This window comes from Macaca mulatta, chromosome 15 (genome assembly GCF_049350105.2).
Source record: "Macaca mulatta isolate MMU2019108-1 chromosome 15, T2T-MMU8v2.0, whole genome shotgun sequence".
In the NCBI taxonomy this organism is placed as follows: Eukaryota; Metazoa; Chordata; class Mammalia; order Primates; family Cercopithecidae; genus Macaca; species Macaca mulatta.
The window spans coordinates 95120254-95137895 of NC_133420.1; the positions used below are offsets into that span (position 1 = coordinate 95120254).

At 37.7% G+C, this 17642-nt stretch overlaps 1 protein-coding gene across 4 annotated transcripts in view; it reads left to right on the forward strand.

The window, feature by feature from the left end:
• GLIS3 (GLIS family zinc finger 3) overlaps window positions 1-17642 on the forward strand; it is a 481201-nt gene that overhangs the window by 3912 nt on the left and 459647 nt on the right. For 2 of the 4 annotated variants that reach the window (XM_077966125.1, XM_015117775.3), the window contains exon 2: window positions 9620-10105. The exons of the other annotated variants lie outside the window; for them this stretch is intronic. Coding sequence is in view for 1 of the 2 variants with exons in the window: in XM_015117775.3 (XP_014973261.3) it covers window positions 9718-10105 (388 nt within the window). In the remaining variant the exon portion in view is untranslated. The remainder of the gene's footprint in view (window positions 1-9619; window positions 10106-17642) is intronic. 4 annotated transcript variants of the gene reach the window in all.

The following is a 17642-nucleotide window of genomic DNA, read 5'->3' on the forward strand; positions in this document are numbered from 1 at the left end:
GTTAATTTACTCTTCTTCCAGATTATAGAAGATGTACTTCTGGAAGGAGATAACTGAGAAAGTGGCATCACGTGCACATTTCTCATCTCTGGAGAAGTCATTTTCTGTGTTTCTGTGATTATTATTTTCTGTAGGGGGCATTATATTGTAAATAAGGTGGAAATACAGGACTTAACTGTCTTACTTTTCCCTAAGTTTGGTTGGTTCATAGACTGTATCAGGACTGCAGAAAAAAGACACATAGGAAATCTGTGTGATTAAAAAAACTTGTTGCCATTCTCATTCAAGGAAGATCACACATAACAAAACCTTTGAAATGACATTGATACATAGTTTGATTAAAAGATGCCCAAGTCCCCAGCTTTTGTAGTTTCCCACTTACTTGAGGCGGAGTTGACACAAAAGCCAAATTTTCTATTGAGATAAAATAAGATATCCTTATGGAAAAGCACACTTATCTTAAGCTTGATGCATTTTTTTGCAAGTGGAACACACCCACATAACTAGCCTCCAGATCAAGAAACAGAGCATTATTAACACACCAGACACATCTCTCACACTCCATTCCAGTTACCACCTCTGCCTAAGGTAACCACTGCCCTGGTTTCTAACAGATAGATTAGTTTTGTCTGTTTTTAAAAAATATCTTATGTAAATGGAATAATTCAATATGCACTCTTGGGTCTGGCTTCTTTCGCTCAACACAACAACCTTTTATTAGGTCAAATAATTTGGACTCCCCCTTTAAAGATGATGGAAACAGTCTGGCTTGCAGAAATTAGTGAGGCATTACTTAATATGATAGAATTAAGGAAAAACACTAACCAAACTGAAGCCATATTTATATTCTGATGACAGTCTGGTTAGGGAGACCAAACAGACACAAGTGAAATGTCTAATGTGACACCAGTGTAGGTGAGCAGGAAAATTCAGAGGAGTTCCTTCCACTAAGGCAACCCAGAGTGTATTTCACAGTCCCTTGGTGAGGGGCAGCAACCCCCATAATAATAATAAAAAAGTGCCTGGTTTCAGTACTGAACTGTTCATTTGCAACTTTTAGCTGGGATTTTTCATTGTTCACCAGTAGGCCAAGATAAAGGCAAGAATAAAATGCCTACCCAGAAAAGTGGAATATAATTTTTGTGCTACATTTTCCTAGTAGAGAAAGGAATAGACTAGGAAACTTGCAACTGTAATTAAACTGGTTCCATAAGCCATGGGATTCATGATTATGGTCACACCTCACTTGTATTTATTCAGGCAATAAATTATAGATGTGGGGTATAATTGTGTATTTCACTTATGCCACGTTTTTCAGTATGAAATATCAGTGTACAGAATGAACAATGTAAATAGAATAAATGTATGTGAATATATAGATGTAGCATAAATATAAATGTATGGTGAAAAATAGAAATATATAGGTATAAAACAATCTATGTACATGTAAGGGCTGGGGAAAGTTCAAAGATAAACTATCTGTAACCCCAGAACTCAATAAAATTAGAATTTAGACAGGGAAATGAAACACGGGCAAAAAACTGTAATGCAGTGTAGAAAGTTATGAATGTTGAAAGAGAGGTGTGTAGAGTAAAATAACATTTATAGGGTCCTTTCATGTACTGAACAGTGTGCTAAGCATGTGATGTGGATTCTCATTTATTATTCTGTAATTTTTTTTTTTTCGAGACATAGTTTCACTCTTGCTGCCCAGGCTGTAGTACAATGGCACAATCTCGGCTTACTGCAACCTCCCCCTCCCAGGTTCAAGTGATTCTCCTGTCCCAGCCTCCAGAGTAGTTGGGATTACAGCCATGTGCCACCATGCCCGGCTAATTTTGTATTTTTAGTAGAGATGGGGATTTCACCATGTTGATCAGGCTGGTCTGGAACTCCTGACCTCAGATGATCCACCTCCCTTGGCCTCCCAAAGTACTGGGATTACAGGTGTGAGCCACCATGCCTGGCCTACTATTCTGTAATGTTATGAACTATGCACAGTAGCATTACATTATCCCCATTTTACAGGTCAGATTTGTAGAGACTAAAAAAGGATCAAGGAGGGCCTAAAGTGGGTATTTGGAGTGGGCTTAGAGGGTAAGTAGGATCTGGATTTGGGGGAAAAGAGAGCAAAATAAAGGAGGAGGGGAAAGACCATCTAGCTGGACTCTAAGGCAATTTGTAGAATTAACAGAAACAAAGATGCAATCATGTTCCACTTTGGGAAGAAAATCAAGGAATTTGTAAAACTTGAATTATGAGGTTCTCAGTAGCTGAGGGCAGACTTGAGTCAAGGAAAGCTGGTGGGGCCAGCCTTGTCTGACGTGATCTCTTCAAAGCCAGGAACAAGAATGACTGCATGTTCCTTCAGGTGCAGCAAGCCTTGCTGAACTGCAGATGGGCAGATGATGTCACAGTGCAAGATCATAACCTGTCCTATGCTCCATGATAAGGAGATCAGACTTTCTGAATATCAGTGATTTCTAAAGTTCTAAGCCAGCTCCATCAAATTTCTTTTGTAGGCCTGCTGAATATTGTACACAGAAAACCAACCAGATGCTAGGGCTAGTTATGAATTCTTGTTATTCTTGTGTGTGAAGAAATGGATTAATGTTTTCCCAACCTTTTCAGCATGACCGATAGATTCCACTTCTGTCTGTAACTTGGCTGAGTCATTCACAGAGGTTTTCAAAAAATCTTTTTAATAAATATGTTGTCATGTTGGTTAAGGGCCTAGTCATTGTTGTGGACGTTCATACTTCCGCAGTGATGTCAGTGAACATAATTTAACTTCTGTAAAACTGCTGTCTACCAACAGCCAGAAATAGTTACATTGGTCACTTTTATACAATAACCATGCTGAAGGAAAAAAATCACTCAGTTACATATGTGATGGGAACACAATAAGATGCCTGAGTATTTGGTTTAGGGAGTGATAAATTTTATTTCTAGAATCTTCCATAGATAAATGTTTGTTACCCTTTTTAAAGGATTGTGATCTTTAGCCTTGCAAATACCTAGTCATGTGGACTGAGTAGTTAGTTATACAGACTAAAGGATAATGAATGCTCTTTTCATTTGCCACATTTTATTCCCTATGTACCCTCTTGTGTGAGGATGGGCTTTTTTTTTTTTTTTTTTTTTTTTTTTCTTGAAAGAAAAATCTCCAGCCAGTTATTTTACTTTTATATTTCTGAAGAAGAAGCCTTTGTGTCTCAAACCCTGGCCATGTGCTATTCACTCTTTGCAATTCAGGTAATTAATTCAGCAGTGACATCATCGGGAATGTGTTCATTTTTCCATTTCACATTCCTCTTTTCAGAATCTCATGGCTAACTCATATTAAGAACACATTTTGAAAGACTCAGTTCTCAAAGACATTGTGTGTTAATTTAAACTTTATCCACTTTAGCAGTGTAAGAGGGGGGTTTTATTCCAGGGAAAGTTACCTGTCCACTGCAATGAAGAAGATCCAAAATTTTCGGTAATTTTGATCCTGATTCTGTCAGTTGGTTGATCAATTATTACTTATTGAGCACAATGGATCAATTGATATTTACTGCACAGTGAAAGATAGCAGTGGTAGGAATGAAGGTTTGTATCATTGAATCCTTATGTTTTATAAAGCCAAAAATGTCAAACCCTTAAATCTTTTCTGTTCTTCATTCCAGCTATATTTTATTATTTATTTTACTTTGACTGTTCAACTCTGTCTCTACCTCCAGCTGTTCTTGGTAAGTACTTGGGTAGACAAGTAGTCCAAATAGTCCACTGCTTTTTAACAGTGACTTTTATGCTGTTTTGACTGTGACTCACCCTACGATTTATTTTTTGTCTTACCCAGAAGACGTGTATGCATACAAATGGGCAGATAGGTATACCTACAAATAACTGAAGTAAAACAGATACTTCACCATTAATACATTTGATGTACTCTAATAGCTTCTATTTTATTCTAGTAGTCCTATTTCATTAAATAATGCTTTCTCTGTTGAATAATTAATTTCATGGACCACCAGTGAATTGCAATCCAGTTTGAAAAACACTACTTTAAAATGAATACTTCATTGGTACTTTCTGAACCTATTTATGTTTTTCTTAAAAATCTTTTTGGTTCCAAGTTCATTTTCATTTTGTGGGATTTCTTATAGCTGACCGAGAAAATCCCTAATTTTCCTCTTCTCCCTTGCCATTTTTGGTAGGACCATGGCTCTCTAGACCTTTCTGTACTCATTGATGAGTTAATGACTGGGGCAAAGTAAATGAAACACTTCTAAGTAATTACTACTGAAAGTAGTGACATTTAGTAAACTAGGAGGATATGAAAGTTATATAGATGCACTGAAGAGTGGAAAGTAGATTCTAAGAGAGGTTATTGAACTTTTAATACTGCCCTCCAGCAGTATATTCCTGAAGGTCCTGAATTTCCTTCAGCAATCTGTAGCCACTATCATTGTATGGAAGGCTCTCAATGCTGCTTCTGATTTTTAAATGAAAATTGACTAAGAGTATAAATTCCTGAATTGGATGTGGTCATTCTTTTTTTCCTACTCCCTTCCTTTTCTCTCCTTTCTTTCTTTCCTCTGTGTCCTGTTCATATTTACTACTCATATTTTGAATGTCATAGTCATTAATTTAAATTTAAAGTGATATGGCCAGTCCTTTCACTCTATAAACTTAGAAAAGATTATTTTAATTTTTGAGAACATTTTATAAAATATAAAAATGAAAAGTTAAAACATGTATATCTCTAATTAGATAGCAAAGGGTTTGAATTCACGGATAAAACAAAAGTCAGAGTTTCTATTAGGTGAGCTCCCTCATGTTCATTACATTATCTTTTCTGAGTGGTCTTTGGAAGAATGGTCTTGAAGAATCTCTGCAGAGGACACTAAATTGTATTCATATTTTTCAATTGGTATAACTCATAAGTGAAACCTCTTTTATTTCATCTTGTTGGTGATTATATTGCTTAAGTAACATTTGTACATCTTGGTGTTCAGAATAAATATATTCATTTTCTTAGAATTACAACGTTAGGCCTTGGGAGTACCCAAGTGAATAGGTCTGCACATACTAGTTATTAGGTGTAACCTCCCTAACTTTCTCCTCCACATTTCAATAATGAGGAATTATCTCAGTTATGTTTCTGTGTAACTTCCGTTGTAAATTCTATGAATTTGTTAGTTTCATGAATAAAGTTATGGAACCACAGAAATGATCAAACTCTACCTTGTTATGGGTTATCATATCATGATATAGTATCCTCCAGTTTCAATTTGGAGAAATAATATTGTACACATCCAATATATTTCCTCTATAATATCCTCCAGTTTCACAGGCACATGTTTGCACTTTCCTCTTGTTAAAATTGCAGACAAGAATAATTTTGATTTATTGGTGACATCTAATATAGCTGTGTTTATATTGTTGCCAATAAAATGACTTACATGATTGGTTTTTGTTTATACAATCTTTTCTGAGGAGTCAGTCACCTGTGTTAGGACAAGGTACATTCTGCTTATTTAAATGAACTCCTAGGATCTAAGAACATTCAGCTCTATCTGTCCTCGATTGAATTGCAAAATGTGCTTCACACTGCAGCCGTGCATGAGAATAACTTATATTATCTATCAATAGGCTTTTCATTTCTATATTCTTCTGGCTACAAAAGCTGTAACAAGAGAAGCCCATGGGAATAGCACGGGCCTATTAACAATCAAGGCAGCGATGTTGAAAAGGCGGCATTAATGAAATTATACAGTCATGAACCCGAAGGGAAAAAATAAAAAGGATCAATAAAAACTCTTATTGTAGATAGCTTAGACAGATATATAAGAAGTAGAGTCAGAAGCAGTTTGTTTGCTGGCCAGTATTTTGTGCCTCATTATCGGGTTTTCTATGCAGAGTAAGAAGTGCTTGTGGCATAAGAAATGGAAAATGTAACAAAGGCTAAATGTAGCCTAAGGAAATGAAATGATGTATGAAAATTAATAATTAACTGGCTCATCAGATGAATTATGACTCTAGATGAGTCTATTAATGATATTTACTAAGAAAGGGCCTTTGGCTGTAAATAGGCATTATGGAAGTCATGTTCTTGAAATTTTCTGGAATGGATGAGTTAACATTGCTTTTCGTTTGTTTAATCTTTTAATCCATGACAAGCAGTGCCTGGAGCCTTGGGTAGAAGGTAGAGTCATGATTTTATATTTTGACTGAAGTCATGCTTTTTCAGAAAACTCATGGAATTACTAAATGGTTTTGTGCCTTAGTTTCCTTAGGGGTTAAGTAATTTTCTCTCTGACCTGATTTACAGAAGGGTGTTCGAAGAATTTGAAAGTGGTCAAAAGGAAAGATTTATTAACTTTCATGCTGACTCATATTAGCAGAATTAACATTTTCATTGTAGGAACCAATGTAGTATTAAAACTCTAAATATGTCACTATGTCAGATCCAAAATATCCTAAATTTTTACCTCTGGATGCTCCTTGCTTTTTCTTCTTGTTTCTTTTGTTTTTGTTGTTGGTAGCCTGGGGGAGAGTAGTTGGATGGAGAACAGAGGAGAAAATGCTGACTAGAATATTGTGATTGGATTTTTAACTAGAAAGGTGCTCTTCCAATGGAATCCCATCAGTTAAGTTTTTGACACTGATTAGTTGTGATTTTACCTTTTTGACAAAATGTATTCTTCATGGTTAGCATTGCCATAGACGCATTGCTGATGGGCAAGCCTTTGTATCAGCTTTCACTTTGATGGGGATAGTAGAGAATGCTATTGTTTTTTGCTTCCATGTCTACCCTCCAGATTTAAATGCCATAAGTATAAAATCTACATATTTATTCTTGAGTATAGCAAATGGGTGTTCTTGATAGTCTTTTCTAAATTGCCTGGAGTAACAGAATTTCAAGAGACCATAGTGAATAGATCCAAATTCCTCAAACTTTTATGGATGAAAAACTGTAAGTCCAGAGAAGTTATAAATGATTTGTCAGAAGTAGAACCCGGGTATCTTGACTTTTTGAGTGCCATTTCACTCAGACTCTATGAGTGCTTTTCTTAAAAGTTATAATAGCATTTTATCCCTTTTTTCTTACCAAGTGCCTTAGAATTATATATTGATCATATGGCCTAGCTAAAAAGTATGCAAAATATTATATAAATAGATGAAATTTATTTTTACATTCTAATATCTAATGTTTGAGAAATCTGTTGGCATAATTAATGTGAAAAGTGGAATATTAGCCATATTTTCATGTTTAGTTTCTTTTATTTTTGTCTTGAGGCTGGTTTTGCTCAGCTCACATGCCATTGGCCTGTTGGTTTTTCTTTATGGTATTAATCACTTTACTTTCTGGCTGTTGCTTTCTTAGTAATAAAATTTAAGTACATTTTGTTGTTGTTCTTACTTTCAACCTAAAACTATTTAAAACAGGAGTGTAGTTTATAAAAAAAAATGAAATAAATATTCATTGCAAGACAGGCAGGTGTGAATGCCTGATACTTAATTAAGTTCTCAGTGCTCTAATTATTTTTCCTTCTTGCAAACTCACCTTCTTAATGATCATGCCTAATGCTAAGTACCTCCTTATGTGTTTTTATCCAGGTTTTTGATGAGAATTCCTGCTCGTATATGATCTTGCTGCCAAAAAATGACTCCCTTATTTTTAAAAACCTGGAAATGGGCACAGTCTGAAAATCTGCAGACACTTGTCACTTGGACCGTGGTCTTACTGACTCATATTTCCAGTCATGTTGAACAATTCTTTATTTTAAAAAATTGGCTAATATGACATATTTCTTTTGCCTTTTTTTGGCGGGGGGGTTTCTGCTGAATAAGTGCTTTCTTCTGCAGGGTTCAGAGTGCTCAGAAAACACTATTTTATCAATGAGAGGAAAATAGATGGCCAATTTTATCTGGCAAAGTACAGAGACATTAAATGACTATTGCTCATGATCTACCAATGAATGGATCAGCATACTGACTGGTGACACACAGGAGTTCTCCTACATAAATGTACCATAAAAAGCATTGGAATTTTTCCAGTGTAAGAATTGAGGTTATCTGGTCACTCCTGCTTTGTACTCATGGGAGAACAGGGCAGGAGTGAGACCTGACCTAGAGGAATATGGTTGAGTGTTTTCCAGGACTAGATGGCATGATAGTATTAAATGTCACAAACTGATGTAATTCTTAGTGAAAATAGAGAATTACTAAGAACGAAGAAAACATTCTAAATTTTGTATTGTTAATTACTTTTGAATTTCCTCAACATAGACACACACAGGAAACTTTGCAGAAGGCATAGTGCTTGAGTTAAAATTAGATATTTTTGATTTTCTAAAAATAAAAAGAAAAATAAACTCTTCACAAAAAGTTTTTCTCCTTGATAGCCTTTTCTCAATTATTTATGGAGTAATTTATTTGGAAGTTGAGTTGAAAAATGTTTGTTCAACACTTTGAGTGGATCATACACAAAAAGTAAGAATCATCCATTTGAGGATATCTGATCACTCCTGCTTTGTACTCAGTCCTTATTTCCTGTGTTTGTCGAGCTTTGGCTTCTTTCCATGACTGTCATCTCTAAAAGACAGATTGTGACAGTGTCTATAATACATTTGGTGTAGTGGCACAACCATGGCACTTTACCACCTCATTGCATACATTTTGGGGAGCTATTGGTCAAGGGAGGGAAGGGCCTTCTTCAGTAATTTACAACCCGGCGTCATCACGTGGGTGGGTGATGACATCCTGCTATCATGTTCAGTACTTCTCTTGGTTCTCGTTCTGCTTCCTTAATGTTAGGAAGCTTTATGGAACTATGGTAGATTTACTGAGTGTCATGCATCATGTACATACTGGACAGGTCGCTTTTAGAAGGGACATTCTCTCCTTATGCTCCCCGTATGGCGTTTTGCACACCCCTTCTCTTTTCTAGGATTTTAGTAGAAGGTTACAGTATCGTGGTGTTGATTCTCTTCCAGTCTCCATAACTCAGGATCATTATAGAACCAATACCCTAATGCTGCCATGTATATTTGAATATATGGATATATGAAAATTTTGTGGTATTCCCAGGCCTAGGTGTTTATCTTTTTCGAATCTAGGGACTATGAAAAGATAGCTCTTAAAGTGAAAATCAGAGATGGTTTAGTGTCCCCATAGTCTCATTTAGAAGCCGTGTCTGCTTTGTGGTTGTTTACTGGAACTTTGAAGCATTGGTCTCACAGCTCATGTAGGTGGTGCTTTTGGGTTTCCCAAGACCTGCTGTAGCAAAAATGAACTAGTATGGAAAGATCCTCCAGGGAGCAAAATAAATTTTGTTTTGCAAGCTGGCACCAGTAGATTGTTGTAGTTGCCAAGAGCGCTGTATTGAGAAGGGCTCAGTGGCAAACAAAACAATGCAGTGATCCATAATCCATGTCCACCGTGAATGCAGAAGGGGAGAGTGCCTGCCAATGAGCCATGTATTTGAGGACCCTGTTCTACATAAAAGGCCATCTTGCTAAGAGTGCTTCTTTTCTTCCTGATATGAATGATATACAGGTTGAAAAACTCACCGTATCTTATTTTCATTTTTGCTTTTAAAAATGCCTGCATTTATTTTTTTAAACAGGCTTATAACCCACACCATGGATAACTTATTGGACTTTGCCTGAAAGGAGTCATTAGTGACATTGGATATTTGACCATCTTGGCCACAGGTTTTTCAGAATGAATGGAAGATCATGCAGCATGAGTCTCCACCGGACATCGGGAACCCCACAGGGGCCTAGGATGGTCAGTGGCCACCACATTCCTGCCATCCGAGCCCACTCCGGGACTCCTGGCCCCTCGCCCTGTGGCAGCACATCAAGCCCCACTATGGGAAGCCTTGCTAACAACCTCCATCTCAAGATGCCCTCAGGAGGAGGGATGGCTCCTCAGAACATCGTGGCTGAGAGCCCCATTCATCTGCCTGCCTTAAGCCCCAGGAGACAAATGCTCACCAATGGGAAGCTGCGATTCCAGGTCACCCAGGCTGGAGGCATGTCAGGGTCACATACTTTAAAGCCAAAGCAGCAGGAGTTTGGAAGCCCTTTTCCTCCAAATCCTGGGAAAGGTAGGATTGTTTTTCTGGGACCTTTTAAAAATGGAAACAATTTTTTTCTCCCCCATCCCATTTTCTGCCAGCAAATCCTATGGAAAAATACATGATTCAGTGTCAGGGTCAAAGTTGATGGTCTCATAATGATATATAGCTTGCTCAGTAAGGGAGTGGGTGTGTATATATTGAAGGGGAAGGGACCACAGTGGTAAATGCTGAGTATGAGACATCTCCTGGGACTGTGAAACAGAGTAACAGTAAGATAGAAAGATAAGAAATAGGGAGGCAGGCTGGGTGGTTGTGGTGGAAGGGTAAATGCTGGTTTAGCAAGATTCTGCCCTCCAGATACATGTAGCTCTGTCCTGGTTCCCTGGGGGCTGAATGCTCCAGGCCATGGACAAGAAGAGTGACTGGAACTGTCTTTATGCCAGTGCTAAAAGTTCAGTGTAGAAGGAAAATGATAAAAAAAGGGAGAAATTTTCATAGCCAATAAAATGAAGAATCAGTACATATCAGTGATAAGAAAAATTACTTTAAGAGCAAAACCTATAATTTTTATAATACAGCAAGAGGGAAGCAAGCTAGAAGGGAATAATGAAAAGATGTATTTTGTGCTTGTGGAGAACTAGAAAACCTGGTCAATTTGAAGTGCAGAGAGAATGTGCTTTTAATTCAGTAGCGTTTGAATTACCATATATTTTAAATTAAAGAATAATTGTTGGTGAATAGCAAGTTATTTGAATGACACACTATTTCTAGAAATTGATGTTGAATTAATGAGGTTATATTGTAGATGACGTATGTATTTAGAGAAAGAGCATGTACCCCACGTGAAATACAGCTTTGCTGTATAAAATTGCACAATTATATATTCCTTAAGGTAGTTTTAGCATTCCGTCTTAAATGTTTATGTTAAAAATGCTTACACCACCAAATAGAATTACTAGCAACCTTCAGAATAGCCACTCATTCAGTTAATTAAGATGAATAATGATTCCTATCAGGCAAGTAGCCAAAAAGTTGTTTGTTTTAGTGTCAGTGTATTTCTGTGTTTGGATTGGTGTAAATGGGCAGGTTTAAAAAAAACAATAGCACTAAACATACATGCGCCTTTTAAGTTAATTAATTTTTTGAGATAGGATCTCACTTTATCACCCAGGCTGGAGTACAGTGGCATGATCTTGGCCTCACTGCAGCCTCATCCTCCTGGGTTCAAGTGATCCTCCTGCTTCAGTCCCCCAAGTAGCTGGGACCACAGGTGCATGCCACCACGCCTGGCTAATTTTTTTTTTTTTTAGAGACAGGATTTCATTATATTGCCCAGGCTGGTCTCCAACTCCTGAGCTCAAGTGATCTGCCCGCTTTGGCCTCCCAAAGTGCTAGGGTTACAGGCGTGAGCCACCGTGCCCAGCCTTAATTTATTTCTTCTTCTTCTTCTTCTTTTTTTTTGGTCTAGATTAGTTTTGAATCATTTTATTTCTTAGAGGTACTGATATTTAGTATAAGTATGGGAAAAAGTTTTCCTGGGGCTACATCCAAAATAGGTTTCTCATTGTCGGATTGCTATGTCCATGGTGTGGCAAGCTAAGTTCCCTCATGTTAAATTTAGGTGTTTAGATTTTCAGGGGCTGAGGCCCGGTAAAACCTTTTAGCTCATGCTTGACTAGTGAACTGTAGCTTGCTTTTATATGTACTTGTGTTTGCAATCCTGACTGACAATAATAATGGTGATAATATTAATAACTTGCCTTTATTGTATCATAACAGCATATGTCAGGCACCGTGTTAAGTGCTTTCCAATACATAGTCTCAGTTATTCCTCAAACAGCACTGAGTTGTATGCTATGGTTATTTAACTGATAAGCAAACTAAGGTCTAGAAAGAGTAAGTAACTTCAGAGGCACCAGCCAGTAAGGAGCTTGGGAATACTAACTTTGATGGCAGTCAGAAGTGGCTGTAATTAAAGCCATGTTTTTAAAAAAACCTCATGTGCTTAAGGGCTAGTGAATTCTCAGGGTCGATATACCTTGAAATGCCTGTCAGAAGTAGTGCTGCTTCCTGATTCCTTTCCCTGTTGCTTTTTGTTTCCTTGCTCAGCTTCCTAGCTTACAGCGTTCCTCCTGGATCTGCATGGTTGGGACATGCATAGGCACAAATGATGGGTGGAGGACAGCTGTATTATTATCACCTCTAGCTTTGGAACTTAGATACCATCAGTGGTCTAGATGGTACGAGAAGTGTCTGAATGTATCATTTCTTCCAGGTCTTGGTTGACAATTCCTATACTAAGCCAATAACTGGTTGAGGGTGGTGATCTAGGATTGTTTGAATTTTGATCATTTACTCTACAAATAATTATTGAGCATATATTGTGGGTGAGCCACTGTTCTGGAGATGCAATAGCCAATAAAGCATAGTCCTTTCCCTCAAGGAGTTGGATAATTCATACAAATAAATGGCCAGTTAAAATACAGCACAGGAGGTGGGTGCGATGGCTCACGCTTGTAATCCCAGCAGTTTGGGAGGCTGAGGCGGGCAGATCATTTGAAGTCAGGAATTTGAAGCCAGCCTGGCCAACATGGTGAAACCCCACCTCTACTAAAAATACAAAAATGAGCCGGGTGTGGTGGTGGGTACCTGTAATTCCAGGTATTCGGGAGGCTGAGGCAGGAGAATTGCTTGAGCCTGGGAGGCGGAGGTTGCAGTGAGCAGAGATTGTACTCCAGCCTGGGCAACAGAGCAAGACTCCATCTCAAAACAAAAACAAAAACAAACAAAACAGTACAGTAAGGACTCCAGTAGGGATACACTCAGATTGATATGGCCACATAGAAGGGTTTCTGGCCTGTGCTATATAGGCAGATAATTGGAAGGGGAAGAGCTAGCTTTGCAGTCATGCAAAGTGCATGTCCTGTGTGTGTGTGTATGTGTATGTGTGTGTGTGTGAGCACGCATATGTGTGAATTGGGGGGGTTGTCTGGAACTTATTCTGGGAAGGGAGAAAAATGCACTCAAAACCTGGAGGGGAGAAATCCTGGTGCATTTCATGGACTTCCACTTGGTTCCACATGGACAGGGGTACAGAAAACCCTGGTAAGAGATGAAGCTGGAGAGGAATCAGCAGAAGCCAGAGGAAGGGCCATGAATGATGTGCCAAGGAGTTTGGATCCATTTTGAGGACACTGATGGAACATGGGACTCTTGTGGGTTTATTAGTTAGGGTTTTCCAGAGAAATAGATGAATAGGATACATATCTATATGTGTATATTTGTGTGTGTGTGTGTGTGTGTGTGTGTGTATATGTATATATAAAGAAATTTGTTGTAAGAAATTGGCCCTTTGGATTATGGAGAGTGGTAAGTTCCACGATCTACAGGGAGAGTCAGTCAGTTGGAGACCCAGGGGTGCCAATGGTTTCATTGCAGTCTGAGTCTGAAGGCCTGAGAACCAGCAGAACCCATGATGTAGTCCCTGTCTGAAGGCTGGCAGGCTCAAGATCCAGGAAGAGCTGATGTTTCAGTTTGAATTCAAAGGCAGGAAAAAAACCAGTGTCCCAGTTGGAAGGCAATCAGGCAGGAAGAATTTTCTCTTGTCAGGGGCAAGGGTCAACCTTGTTCTATTCAGGACTTCAACTGATTGGCTGAGAATCACCCACATTAGGGAGTGCAATATGCTTTACTCAGTGTACTGACTAAATGTTAATCTCACCCAAAAACACTCTCATAGAAATGCCCAGAGTAGTGTTGGACCTAATATAGGGGTACCAAGTGGCCCAGTCAATTTGACACATAAATTTTAACCAAAGCAGTATCATTGCTTTGGGGCAAGGTACAGTTTACATGGCAGCTAAGAAAAGGCATTTTCTAAGCTTTAAAAATGATTATAGCAACTCTTAGGGAAGCAGTAGAGCTGTATACGGAGAATTTAAGTTACCTAAGAATTGCTACACAGACAAGCATCTGACTTGAAGACTGAAGAATCTTTGATGGAAAGCTCATGAGAAGTATACATTTGATATTAATGTTTATATTATTTAAAAATTGAGTTCTGCTCAGTTGAAAACTCAAATAACAGTGGCTTTAACATCATGGATTGTGGTTCCCAAACAGTGTATTAAGGTCACTGGAGTGCCACTGTGAACTTGGGGAGTCACAGGGTATTTTAAATTTAGAAGGAAACAGGGATATGTGGTATCCTTTGGACACCGGTCAAACTACTAGGTTGAGGAGGTTGACAGTTTCAACAGTAAATTGCGCTATGTTCCTTTTGGTGACATCATATCTTTGAGAAGCTCTGTTTTCAGGAATTGTAATTTAGAAGAAGCAAGTACTTTTTACACCCATGTCCACAGCAGCATTATTTATGATAGCCAAAAGGAAGAAGCAACCCAATGTGGTATATACATACAATGGAATATTATTCAGCCTGAAAAAGAAAGGAAGTTCTGACACATGCTACAACATGGATGATCTTTGAGGAAATTATGCTAAATGAAATACACCAGTCACAAAAGGACACGTATTGTATGATTCCTCTTGTATGAAGTTCCTGGAATGGTCAAATTCATAGAGTCAGAAAGAATGGTGGTTGCTGGGAGTTGGGGGAAAGGGGACATGAGGAGTTAGCGTTTGATGGGTATGGAGTTTCAGTTGGTGAAGATGAAAAAGTTTTGGAGATGGGTAATGGTGATGGTCGCACAATAATGTGAATATACTTAATGCCACCGAACTGTGCATTTAGAAATGACTAAGATGATCACTTTTATGCTGTATATATTTTACCACAATTTTAAAAGAGCAAATACTAAGTGAAATCAACGTGGAATGGGTGATGGTGTCCAATCTTACTCCAAAGTTTGAGAAACATTAGAGTGCACAGTTTAACACACATCCCATTAGTATTTGGGGTTATTTAAGAATGAAATAAAAATACTGTTTTTCTTTTAATTTATTTGTATTATTTTTTCAAACAACTAGTAAGCTGTTAGTACATACGTGTTATTGAGTTGTTTATACCTAACTACTTGATAAATGCAAGTGTAGGTGTTTCTTTTGGCCTAGGGGTACCATGAAAAACTTACTGAAACACTGAGCATGCCATGAACTGAGAACATTTGGGAACTTTTGTTGTAGGAGTTTATTTTTATTACACAGAGAAGGCTGGAGTAGGTGCTTGCCGCTATTGGTTGGCCACTCCGCTCTCTCTGGTCCAAGGTCATGGAGCTTTCTCTAGTCTTCCTCTAGATTGCACAACATCTGCCTCATTCCAGATCCAGCTATCTAGTCTGCCTTCTGAGAAGAGTGAGGAGGAAGGAAGAGGACAAAAGGCAAAAGACAAAAAGAAGGACTCCTCCTAGATCTGTTCCTCTTCAAACACCTTTCCCAGATGCCCTGCCCAGCTATTCCCATTTAAATTAACCAATCATCGCATAACTTATTTCTTAAATACAATTCATTCTTTGATGCCGAATTCATCATTTTTTGAAGTTTGATCTGGCCTTATGCTGTTTTGTGTTGTATTATACTGTATTTAGCTTTTTTTTTTTGTTTTTTGTTTTCATTTTGCCTCTTTTATCTCTCTCAAGTAAGGTGAACCATTTGAAAGTAGGTTGCAGACATTGTGACATTTCACCTCCAAATTCCTAAGCCAGTGTCTTTCATGTAATATAACCAAAATATATTAATCATAACCAAGGAATTTAACTTTCAAAGTATTATTTGTATATAGTTACATTTTAAAATACAGTCCAGGCTGGCATGTGGTTCACACCTGTAGTCCCAGCACTTTGGGATGCCACGGTGGGAGGATGGCTTGAGGCCAGGAGCTCAAGACCAGCCTGGGCACCAAAGTGAGACCCCTCTCTCTACAAAAAATAAAATAATTTGCTGGGTGTGTTGGCATGTGCCTGTAGACCCAGCTGTGTGGGAGGCTGAGGTGGAAGGATCACTTGAGCCCGGGAGTCTGAGGCTGTGGTGAGCCATGATTGTGCCACTGCTTTCAAGCCTGGGTGACAGAGTGAGACAAGAGACACCAACCTTAAGTGACACAAAATAGTTTTTTAATCCCAATTAGTTTGGTGTCCTTTGTTTGATATTATTCTGTTTTTTTTTTCTTCTGGTTCCTCTACCTTTCTTTGTGTTTCATGAAAAAATATGCTGATATATATATATATATAACGTATATATAATACATATGTAATATATATTATATATAAAATACATATGTAATATAATATATAAAATACATATATAATATATAATACATATATAATATGTATTTATGTTTATGCCTCAAATATAAATAAATTATAATCCATATTTAAATTTTATATTATTTATTTCATTCTACTTGTATTATTAATATTATGATATAAATTATTATTTTCTTTCCCCACTTATTATCCAAATGTCCTTCATAGCTGTTTTTTTTTTTCTAATCAAAGATCATATGTTACCTTTGGTTGTCATATCTCTTTGGCCTACTTCAACAGACTTTTTTCATTGTCTGTTGTTTTCCCAGGGATAAATCTAAGTAAAGGAATGATAGAGGAAAATAACATTTTAAATCAGTGTCAGTATTGTAAAATTTATGATGTGGCAGTGAGAAAAACACACAGCTAGCTAACCCACTGACCAAGCAAGCTCTAATCTAAGCTCTAGATTAACACCAGTTGAAATATCCAACCACAAGCAGTAAAATATAAACATGAAACTTGATGTATTATTTAAAGTGCATTAATTTTTCAACCGCCCAGGTTCTCACAATACATTATCTTTCTTAAACCAGGTCTTTACAAGAGACACCAACTTTAAGTGACACAAAAGAGTTTTTTAATCCCAATTAGTTTGGTGTCCTTTGTTGATATTATTCTTTTTTTTCTTCCAGTTCCTCTACCCTTCTCTGTGTTTCATGAAAAAATACACTGATATATATGTATATATTATATATGTATATAATATATAATACAAAAATATATAACTATATATAAATATATATATATATATATTTCGAGATGGCTGCACAGTCGCCCAGGCTGGAGTGCAGTGGCGCAATCTCAGCTCACTGCAACCTCTGCCTCCCGGGTTCAAGCAGTTCTCTGCCTCATCCTCCTGAGTAGCTGGGATTACAGGTGCCTGCCACCATGCCCGGCAACTTTTGTATTTTTAGTAGAGACGGGGTTTCACCATCTTGGCCAGGCTGGTCTTGAACTCCTGACCTCGTGATCCACCCGCCTCGGCCTCCCAAAGTGCTGGGATTACAGGTGTGAGCCACCATGCCCAGCCACGCTGATATTTTTAAAGAGTTCAGGTGAGTTGTCTTTTTCCACACTCTGGTTTGTCTGATCATTTCTTCATGATTGGATTCAGGTTAAACATTTTTGACAAGAATACCATGTAGGTGATTTGTGTATCACCCATTGCATTATACCCAGAAGTACTGAATTTTGCTTCCTTCTAGTATTTGTGATGGTATATTTGATCACCTGGTTAAGGTGGTGTCACCAGATCTCTGCATTGTGAAGGACAATTTTCTTTCAAAATGTGTAAGTAA